The sequence below is a fragment of the Pipistrellus kuhlii genome, unplaced genomic scaffold (assembly GCF_014108245.1).
Source record: "Pipistrellus kuhlii isolate mPipKuh1 unplaced genomic scaffold, mPipKuh1.p scaffold_m20_p_29, whole genome shotgun sequence".
In the NCBI taxonomy this organism is placed as follows: Eukaryota; Metazoa; Chordata; class Mammalia; order Chiroptera; family Vespertilionidae; genus Pipistrellus; species Pipistrellus kuhlii.
Window position 1 is genome coordinate 6,530,585 of NW_023425528.1, and position 11,586 is coordinate 6,542,170.

An 11,586-nucleotide genomic window follows, 5' to 3' on the forward strand; every position below is an offset into this window, starting at 1 on the left:
CCTGTTTGAATGCTCATGTCATTGGGAAAAGCACATTAATACAGTACAGGGCAAAAGCAGTTTTGCCCTGCCCTGTATTACAGTTGTTCATATGGAAAATAATATAATAATTAATAAATAATAATACAAGATTCACGTACTCACAACTGAAAACCTACTTTTGCTCCACCCTATTTAATATACATATTCTGTATGTTTGAGAAGTCTAACTGAGAGGGCAGGGTGGGGTGAGAGGGCAGGGTGGGGTGAGAGGGCAGGGTGGGGTGAGAGGGCAGGGCGGGGCAGGGCCAGCTCCTGGTAACTGGACCCTAGCCCTAACCCAACCAATCAGGTCAGCCAAGGTAGTGGCACCACCCTCCCTATAAAACCCATTGCTATGTTAAATTCTTTCTCTTTCTCGCCATGCCCTCGCTGGTGTAAGTGGGACTGAGCTCGGACTAGTCCGAAATAAATACAGGCTTTCTGCAATTGCATCGGATTTGGCTCCCTGGTAGTCACTTGGGCATTACATATGGGGCCTTGTCCGGAATCTCCAAGACTGAGGGACACTGAATCCGGAGAGCCTGTCTGGCCGCAGTAGAAGTGTGTGAAGGGATCCCTGTGGGAAGTGTCCGAAAGGTCTAGCGGACACACTATTGAAGGCCACGGGCCGGAGAGATCAAAAGACATTTTGATCCTCCTTTAGGAAGGACATAGAATTCCCTCTCAGGACGAGGTAGTCGGCATGAAGCCGTTGTTTAGTTTTAGGCGCCTCTTCCACGGAGTTGGAAGGCTGTTCTTGGGGGCGCCCCCCTCCCCTCCCCCCCCCCCGTCTGTTCCTGTGTTCTTTGTTTGTTTGTATGTTTGTATAAGGGAAAGGTTTCAGTTTGCTCTTGTTTGTAAATTTGCTATAAAAACTTGAATCTGAATGTATTGAATTGTTATAATACTGAAAATGTTGATGTGGGGAGTTCTTCTCCTGGTAGCTGTTGTAATTTTATGTGTTATTTTATAGACTCACTGTATGGATGTTATGGGACACACTCAGATTACTCCTTTGAGCATTGTGATTAATCATTTTCAGGAAGTAGAGGAAAGAGCTAACGATTTTAGTATGGAGGTCTGGAAGAACGAATGGCAGACTTGTTCAAGTGAGTGTCAGATGGCCACCAGAGGGAACATTCGATCTCTCTACTCTCCGCTGGGTTCGAAGTGTCATCTCTCAACCCAAGACAGGTTACTCCGATCAGCTCCCATACATTATAATGTGGCAGGACCTTGTGGAGAACCCACCCTTTTGGCTTAAGCCCTTCGTGGCTCCGCGCCCCTCGGAGCCAGAACCTATTTTTGCCTTACAGGGAACGGAGAGGACAGAGAAGAAAATCACCCTGCCATCAGCTCCCCCCTACTCGGTCTTGCAGGAAGGAACTGAAGAAGAATTAATTTTTCCTCCCCCGTATCAGTTCCCTAGGGTGCTGGAGGAGGGATCTGACCCTCCCCCATTAAGGGAAGCAGGCACCACGAGGAGAGCGGGAAGCCCGCCATATACCAAAGAGCCCAGAGGGAACAATCCGCCTTCGTTGCCGACTCCACTGTTAAGACTACCCCTGCGAGGCACTGGTCCCCCAGATAAGAGGGGCGATCAGCCCCATCACTACTGGCCTTTCACCACTAGCGAACTTTATAATTGGAAAGCTCAAAATCCCGAGTTTTCTGAGAAGCCAGTGGGACTTATTAATCTATTGGATTCTATCATTTTTACCCATCAGCCAACCTGGGACGACTGCCAGCAGCTCTTGCAGGTCCTGTTCACCACCGAGGAGAGGGAGAGAATCCTTAATGAGGCCCAGAAGCTGGTTCCAGGCGTGGATGGGAATCCTACCACCAACCAGGCTCAGATAGATACCTCTTTTCCTCTGACTAGGCCTGAATGGGATTTCAACACAGCAGAAGGTAAGGAGGGGCTCTGGGTCTACCGCCAGGCTCTAATGGGGGGTCTCTGGGTGGCTGCCAGAAAGCTGACTAATCTGGCTAAGGTAGGGAGCATACAGCAGGAGAAAGATGAATCTCCAGCAGCCTTTTTAGAGCGGATCATGGAGGAATTCCGCACCTATACCCCCATGAATCCAGAGGCTCCTGAGAGTAAGGCAACTGTTATTGTAGCCTTTGTAAACCAGTCTGCTGCAGATATTAGGAGAAAATTGCAAAGAATAGATAGACTGGGAGAGAAGAGTCTGCAGGACTTGGTGGTGGTGGCTGAAAAGGTGTACAATAACCGGGAGCCCCCTGAAGATAAACAGGCTCGCAGGCAGACCCGAGACCTGGCTAGGATCCTGTGGGCCACCACTACAGACTCCCCTGAGAAACGGGACCTCCGCCTCCGACAGCTTGCAAACGAAACCCCTCCGGGGAAGGGAAGTGGAAACTGCAGAAGGATCAATGTGCATACTACAAAAAGATAGGGCATTGGGCTCAAGAATGTCCTAAGAGAGGCAGTGGGAAGGGGAGCAAGACAGACCGAGTAAAGGTCTTGGGGCTTGATGAACTAAGTGATTAGGGGTGTCAGGGTTCGGACCCCATTCCCGAGCCCAGGGTAACTCTTAGAGTGGAGGGGACCCCTCTTCACTTCCTTGTTGACACCGGAGCGCAGCATTCGGTCCTCTGCACTCCACAAGGAAAACTAACTAGCAAAAAGTCCTGGGTGCAAGGGGCAACTGGTATGAACCAGTATTCATGGACTACCTGAAGAACAGTGAATTTAGGGATGGGCTGGGTAACCCACTCCTTCATGGTAATACCGGAATGCCCCTACCCACTGTTAGGACAGGACTTACTGACCAAGATTGGAGCTCAGATAACTTTCAGACAAGGGGGGCCTCAGGTCACCGATGGCGAGGGCCACCCCATCCATGTTCTGACTCTGAGGCTAGAGGATGAGTACCGCCTCCACCAGGAGGCGCTCCCAAAGGGGGATAACATGGATAGATGGCTACGAGAATTCCCCACAGCCTGGGCAGAGACAGGAGGGGTAGGACTCACAGAACCCCAGTCCTAGTGGAGCTAAAACCAGGAGAAGGTCCGGTAAGGATCAAACAGTACCCCATGTCTCAGGAGGCCAGGGAGGGAATTCAGCTACACATCCAGAGACTGTGGAGTCTAGGGGTGCTGGTTCCCTGCCAATGTGCCTGGAACACCTCCCTACTGCCGGTCAAGAAGCCTCACACAAATGACTACCGACTGGTGCAAGACCTCCGGGAAGTAAATAAAAGAGTCATGGACATACACGCAACTGTCCTCGATCCATACACTCTCTTGAGCTCCCTGGTGCCCACCAGAATCTGGTATACTGTATTAGATTTAAAGGACGCCTTCTTTAGTCTGCCGCTAGCACCCAGGAGCCAACCCTTGTTTGCCTTCGAGTGGCATGATCCACAGGAGGGCTACAGCGGACAATTCACCTGGACATGACTGCCTCAGGGGTTCAACAATTCGCCCACCATCTTTAATGAGGCACTACACGAAGATCTGGGTGAGTACAGAAGGGAGCACCCTGGCCTCACCCTCCTACAGTACATAGATGACATCCTGATTGCTGCCGACATGGCCGAAGACTGTGAACAAGGAACCCAGGATTTGCTGGTCACCCTGGGGGCCTTGGGGTATCAGGCATCTGTGAAGAAGGCACAGATATGCAGAGAGAGGGTAAGTTATCTGGGGTACATCTTGGAGGGCGGACAGCGGCGATTATCAGATGCCAGAAAAGAAACTGTCCTAAAGATCCCCACAACCACCTTTCAAAGAGAAGTGAGAGAATTCTTAGGGTCGGCTGGCTACTGCCATCTCTGGAATCTGGGTTTTGCTGAGATTGCCAGATCCCTGTACGAAGCTACCAGAGAGGGGAAGACATTTGAATGGACAGAGAAAGAGGAGGCTGCCTTTAATCAGTTGAAAAAGGCCCTCCTACATGCCCCGGCTCTGGGACTGCCAGACATTACAAAGCCCTTTCATGTCTTTGTAGATGAGCGCGAAGGGGGTTTTAACTCAAGCCTTGGGCCCCTGGAGCTGTCCAGTAGCTTACTTGTTTAAGAAACTAGACCCAGTGGCTGCCGGCTGGCTACCGTGTTTGAGGATTATTGTGGCAACAGCACTCCTAGTGAAGGATGCTGACAAGTTAACTGTAGGGCAAGAAATCTGGATTACAACCCCCCCCCCCCCATGCGGTTGAGGGAGTTCTAAAACAGCCACCTGATAGATGGATGAGTAATGCACGCATGACTTACTACCAGTGCCTCCTCCTAAATCCTCCCAGAGTGCAGTTCCCCCCCAGAGCAGCCCTCAACCCTGCAACTCTCCTGCCTGACCCCGACTTAGATGCCCCGCTACATGACTGCGCCGAGATCTTGGAACAGGTGCATGGACTCCGGAAGGACCTGACGGACCAGCCCCTCTCAGATGCAGAGGCCACATGGTTCACCGACGGGAGCAGCTTCATGAGAAACGGGCACAGGTACGTGGGCGCGGCAGTAGTAACTGAAACTGACACCTTATGGGCAGAGGCTCTGCCGTCTGGAATGTCAGCCCAGAGGGCAGAACTCATGGCTCTGACAAAGACATTGACACTAGGGGCCGGGAAACGACTCAATGTCTTTACAGATAGCCGCTACGCGTTTGCCACAGCTCACATCCATGGGGCAATCTATCAGGAGAGAGGGCTGTTGACTGCAGAAGGAAAAACTATAAAAAAATAAACAAGAAATACTCGACTTGCTAGCTGCCTTATGGCTCCCAGCCAAGTTAGCCATCATCCACTGCCCAGGACACCAGAAAGCCAACAATCCTGTAGCCAGGAGCAACCAGAAGGCTGATCAGGTGGCCAAAGAAGTAACCTTCACTGCAGTCACTGCACTGGCCCTGCAATTGCCAAATCCAGGGAACCCAGTCCTGCCGGATCAGCTCGGATACTCCCAGGAAGAATTACAGTGAATCAAAAGCCACCCCATGAACAAGGAAGTCAGAGGTTGGTGGTATGCTCCAGATGGGAAGCTCCTGGTACCAGACCAATATGGGATCCCGATGTTGAAACACATACACCAATCAACTCACCTAGGGTCCCAGAAACTAAAGGATTTGGTCCGGCATGCTAAGATCAAAATTCACCAACTGGACGCCAGAATAAATCAAATTGTATCAGCCTGTAAAACTTGCCAGCTTACAAATGCAAGGGCCGGGTCAAGTGGAAAAGGAACCCGGCTCAGAGGAACAAAGCCCGGGGTGCACTGGGAGATTGACTTCACTGAGGTAAGGCCGGGAAAGTATGGCTATAAATATCTTCTAGTTTTTGTAGACACCTTTTCTGGATGGGTAGAAGCATACCCAACTAAGCATGAAACAGCCCAGACGGTTGCTAAGAAGCTACTGGAGGACATTCTACCCAGGTACGGTTTCCCAGCTATGATAGGATCGGACAATGGCCCGGCTTTCATCTCGTAGGTAACACAGGCAGTAGCCAAGGCTATAGGGGCAAATTGGAAATTACAATTCATTGTGCGTATAGTACCCAGAGCTCAGGACAGGTAGAAAGAATGAATAGAACATTAAAAGAGACCCTTTCTAAACTAACCATGGAGACTGGCGGGGACTGGGTGGCTCTCCTTCCCTATGCTCTTTACTGGGTGAGGAACTCACCCTATACCTTAGGCTTCACTTCCTATGAAATTATGTTTGGTAGGCCCCCGCCTATCATTCCCAATCTTAAGGCAGAACTGCTAACTGAATTTGACAACCAAGAAATATCTTTTTCTTTAAGAAGGCTCCAGAGGGCGCATGAAGACATTTGGCCACCCCTACTGGCCATCTCCGAGGCTGGCTCGATCCCGACGCCCCACCAGTACCGGCCAGGAGACTGGGTCTTTGTCAAAAGACACTGCTGGGAGACGCTTGAACCACGTTGAAAAGGACCATACATTGTGGTGCTGACGACACCCACCGCCCTCAAGGTGGACAGCATTGCGACCTGGGTCTATCACACCCATGTTCAGCCAGCTGACTCCTCGCGATCCAGGAAGACTTCGCCAACCGATGGAGCATCGACCGAGACCAAGACAACCCCCTCAAGCTCAAGGTACCATTTTCTGTACTTTGCTTTTTTTCACTGTAGTCTATATCATAAAGACATTTCAGTGTCAATAGAGACAGCTTCTTCAATCATTTTTTAAAACAATTGTACAATAAATACTACATGGTATAAATTGCCATAGTTTATTTTTTATTTTTTAAATAAATCTTTATTGTTCAGATTATTATAGTGTTCCTCTTTTCCCCCCCATAGCCTCCTTCCACAGGGTTCCCACCCAACCCCATGCCCTTACCCCTCCCCCACAACTGTCCTTGTCCATAGGTGTAAGATTTTTGTTCAATTTCTTCCTGTACCCTCTCACACCCCCTTCTCCCTGAGAGTTGTCAGAACACTACCTTTCTATGCCTCTGATTCTATTATATTCAGAAGTTTGTTCTGGTCTTTAGATCTTTTTTTTATTCACTTTGTTTTTAGATTTACTTGATAGATATGTATTTGTTGTCACTTAGTTGTTCATAATGTTTATCTTTACCTTTTTCTGCTTCTTCCTCTTCTTAAAGAATACCCTTCAGCATTTCTTATAATACTGGTTTGGTGTTTATGAACTCCTTTAGCCTTTTCTTGACTTTGAAGCATTTTATCTGACCTTCAATTCCAAATGATAGCTTTGCTGGGTAGAATAATCTTGGTTGTAGGTTCTTGCTATACATCACTTTGAATATTTCTTGTCTTCCCTTCTGGCCTGCATAGTTTCTGTTGAGAAATCAGCTGACAGTTATATGGTTACTCTCTTGTAGGTAACTAACTGTTTTTCTCTTGCTGCTTTTAAGATTCTCTCTTTGTCTTTTGCCCTTGGTATTTTAAGTATGATGTGTCTTGGTGTGGTCCTCTTTGGATTCATCTTGTTTGAGGTTTTCTGTGCTTCTTGATCTCACCCTTAACTGCTTGCTCCCCCTCACTGGTCTGATCTCACCACTAACTGTTTGCTCCTCTGCCAGCATGATCATCCCTAAACACCTCTGCCTTGGACCCTGCCAATGTGGCTTTGTCCAGAAGGAAGTTGGACATCTGAAAGATGTCCAGTCAACCTGGTCTAATTAAGATATTACCTTTTTATTAATATAAAGGGGGTAATTAGGCTGTTTACAGATCTTAGCTATTGTAAATAATGCCTCTATGAACATAAGGGTGCATATATTTTTTCTGATTGGTGTTTTGGGATTCTTAGAATATATTTATAAAAGTGGAATCACTGGGTGAAATAGCAGTTCCATTTTCAATTTTTCTTGAGAAAACTCCATACTCTTTTCTACAGTGGCTATACTAGTCTGCATTCCCATGAACAGTGCATGAGGGTTCCCTTTTCTCCGTTCCCTTATCAGCAGTTGTCATTTGTTGATTGATTGATGGTAACCATTCTGGCAATTATGAGGTGATAATTCATCATTGTTTTAATTTGCATTTCTCTGGTGATTAGGGATTTTGAGCATTTTCTTTATGTGTCTATTGGCCATCTCTATGTCCTCTTTAGATGATTGTCTATTCAAGCCCTTTGCCCATTTTCTAAATTGGATTGTTTGTCTTTCTAGTGTTGAGTTGTATGAGATATTTGTATATTTTGGAAATTAACCCCTTATTAGATACTAGAGGCCCAGTGCACAAATTTGTGAGTGGGTGGGGTCTGGCCAGCCTGCCCCAATGGGGGTCGATTGGACCTGGCCAGTGGGAGGGAGGGGCCATGGGATGTTGGCCTATTGGCCCTGCCCCCATTGGGGTGGAGGGGCTGATCTGGGGTGGGGCTAGCCAGGGGGGAGTTGCTGTGGATGGTTGGGGGGATGATCAGGGCCCTGATTGGGCCAGTTGGCTGCCACAGTGCATATCATTGCAACTGGTCATTCTGGTTGTTCTAGTTGTTCCAGTAGCTGTACTTTTTTATGTATAGACTAGAGGCCCAGTGTATACATTTGTGCACTGGTATTGCCTCTTGGTTTGGCTTGTGGGGATCAGGCTGAAAGCAGTTCTCCAACATTCCTTGAGGGGCTCCAGATTGCTAAAGAGTGCAAGTCAAGCTGAGGGACCTCACTGGTGCCCTACTGGGGCTGAAGAGGGACTGTGGGAGGGCTCCTAGGTATGTCCGGCCTGTCTCACCCAGTCCAGATTGGCTGGATCCAAGCAGCAAGCTAACCAGCAGAGCATCTACCCCCTGGTGGTGAGTGCATGTCATAGTGGCCAGTCGAATGGTCAAACAAATGGTCGGACACTTAGCATATTAGGCTTTAATTATATAGGATACTAGAGGCCCAATGCACAAATTAGTGCACGGGTGGGGTCCAGATGGCCTAGCCCCAATCTGAGCAGATCAGGGCTGGGCCTGTTGAGAGGAGAAGATGGTGGGAGGTTGGCTGGCTCACCTGCCCAGATCAGGGCCTGGCCGGCTGGAGGAAGGGGCCCTTTGGCAATTGGCCAGCAGGCCCCCTCCTCCAAATGGGATTGGGGGGCCGATTGTGGGTGGATGGCTGGCCCTGCCTCTGATCAGGGTGGGGGGGGCGATCTGGGGTAAGGCTGGGTGGGAGGAGGGGATGTGGACCAATCAGTATGGTGGGGTCCCAATGGGGGCATGGCTGGCCAGGGAGGAAGGGCTGCAAAAGGTTGGCTGGCCAGCCCTGCCCCTATTGAGATGGGGTGGCAATCATGGGTAGGGCTGGCTATGGGGAGGGGTTTCAGGCCAAATAGGGTAATGAGGACCCATTATGGTTGTGGCCAGCTGGGGGGAGGGACTGCAGGGGTTTGGCTGGCCAGCCCCACCTCCTGTTGGGGTGGGGAATGTAATCAGGGGTGGGGCAGTCAGGGATAGGGGCTGCAGAAGGTCAGCCATCCAGCCCTGCCCCCTATTGGGGTGGGGGTGTGCAATCAGAGGTGGTCTAGTTGGAGGGAGGGGCTGCAGGCCTATTGTGATGGGGCAGGCTGATCGGGGGCACAGCTGTCAGGGGAGGAAAAGTGAGGGCATTTGGCCAGCAGGCCCTGCTCTTGATTGGGGTGGAAGAGTCCGATCAGGGGCAGGCCAAAAATGGGGAGGGGCCATGAGGTTGGAAGCCAGTCCCACCACTCGATCAGGCCGGTTCACTGGCCACAGTGCATGTCATAGTGACCAGTTGTTAGGTCGTTATGGCTGTTATGGTAGCTAACTTTTTATATATACATACTAGAGGCCTGGTGCATGAAATTCATGCACTGGGGTGGTGTTCCTCAGCCCAGCCTTCACCCTCTCCAATCTGGGTCTCCTCATGGGATGTCTAACTGCTAGTTTAGGCCCAATCCTACAGTTGGACACCCCTCTCACAATCTGGGACTGCTGGGTCATAACCGCTCACCTGCCTGCCTGCCTGATTGCCCCTAACTGCTCCCCTGCTAGCCCAATCGCCCCCAATTGCCCTCCCCTGCCACCTGATCTTATCTCCAATTGCCCTCCCCTGCCAGCCAGATCTCACCCCCAACTGCCCTCCCCTGCCAGCCTGATCTTGCCTCCAACTGCCCTCCTCTGCTGGCCAATTTGGTTCTGATTGGTCAGTTCCTATGCCAGTCAATGTAAAAAACTCTGCTTCCTAGGCAGCCATTGGGATAGTACTATTTTCCATTCCCAATAGTAAATGTGTGAGAGTGATCATTTCAACAGTGTTGTTGATCATTTACGTTTTGGCAAATTGAATAAGAAGGAAATGTATGTAAGTTTTGTTTTAATTTATACTTATTATGACTGTGTTTAAACACCTTTTCAAATGTTTTAGGGCTGTTTGCTCTGTTTTTGTTTCTCCATTAAACAAAAACAGCATTCAACAGACACTTATTGAGCACTTACTATATAGCAAGCACAGTGATAGACTTTTGGGGCACATCAGTGAACAATGATGTCTGGCCTCCCTAAACCTTATATTTATTCACCCATTGGTTCATTCATTTTATGAAGCCTTTAACAGGCACTGGAGATTTGTAGATTAGTAAGACATAGTTTCTCCCTCAAAGTTAAGTTTGGTTGGACAAGGAAAAGATTTATTATACTATGGTGAGGTAAATGCTATGAAAGTAGTGTGTACAAAGTGTTAGTTAGTGAAGCACAAGGATCCAGCATAAAACTCATATTTGATGTAATATTCCACCTTTGAGGAGAGGAAGAGGATAGTTTTGACAGCACAAAATACAAAAGCATGAAAACTCATGTCACCTTTTGGGAATTGAGGGATCGTTTCTTATTGTGGTTATGGGGGCAGAGAGGAGGGAAATTATGAGAAGGTAGACAAATACATAATTTTCATAGTTTGTTCTCATCACATAGTTATTGATTGGTTGGATGAATGAAGTTTGAGTAAATATACTAGAGTGGTGTATTAGTTATCTACCACTGTACAATAAGTTTCCTCCAAACTTTGCAGCTTAAATCAAACAAACATTTATTATCTCAATCTGGAAGTGATTTATCTAGGTAGTTTTGGCTCAGGTTGTAATCAAGCTGTTGACTGGGACAGACATCTGAAGGCTCAACTGGTCCTGGAAAATCCAGTTTCAAACTAACTCACACAGAAGATAAGGGCTGAAAACCGTCTGTTGAAATTATCAATGGATGTTGGTAATTTATATTTTAGAGAAATACCTAACATAAATAAAAGTTATTATTATTACTCAAAAACTATAAGGAGTTGTCAAAAGATTTTAATTAAATGAGTAACCAAATGACCTCTGTGGGGAAAAAAGAAAGCAAGAGCAAAGGAATTCCATTAGAAAGTTATTGCAGATGAGAGGTGACAATAGCCTGGATTAGGGTAGTAACAATGGAAACATAGAGAAGTGGATGCATTCAATATTCTAGAGGTAGAATTATAAACACCTTGATTAGATGTAGGTGATGAGGAAGAGAGAATGATGGGGAACATAGGAAGAGGAGCAAGGTCTTTTATTTGAAGAGGTAAGGTGGAGGTGGTAAATTGAATTAGGACCATGTAAAGTCTGAAGTACTTGTAAAACATCCATGAGGTAACGTCCAGTTGGCAGTCAGAGTTAGAGGTGTAGAGCTCAGAAGGGAGATCTGGGCTACAGATTTAAGAGTCATCAATATGTGTGTCACTGAAGCTATGGGTGTGAATAAGGTTGTCTAGGGGAGTATAAGTCCAGTAAGAAGAAAAGGATGCTCAGGAAAGAACCCTGATGGTCACCAGCAGTTAAGAGGTGGATGGAGGAAGAAGTCACTGCAAAGGATTGTCAGAAGAGTAACGAGAGAGAAAGGGGAAAACGTGGGGATTGTGGTATCCTATAAATAAGCATAATGTTTCATGAAACCGAGAAGGAAGACTCAACAATATCAACACTGCCTGCTAAAAGAGAAAAGTCACAGAAGCTAATGGCTGAAAACCAATCTGTTGAAATTACCAAGAAAAAAGTAATTGATGATCATAGTGAAATTTATGTTACTGGAATGGGTGGGTGGGGGTACTTGCCCCAGCCTCTTTCTCTAAATTGTGAGTACATTCTCATGTGATTTA

General features: G+C 47.7%; 1 protein-coding gene across 1 annotated transcript; it reads left to right on the forward strand.

Annotated features, from left to right (window-relative positions):
- Window positions 1-1,244: 1,244 nt before the first annotated feature.
- LOC118728167 lies at window positions 1,245-5,811 on the forward strand. The gene is given in 6 exon segments (XM_036454436.2): window positions 1,245-2,384; window positions 2,387-3,020; window positions 3,023-4,004; window positions 4,006-4,183; window positions 4,185-4,718; window positions 4,720-5,811. Coding segments are annotated over 6 exon segments (4,218 nt in total). The 3' UTR covers window positions 5,470-5,811.
- Window positions 5,812-11,586: the final 5,775 nt, after the last annotated feature.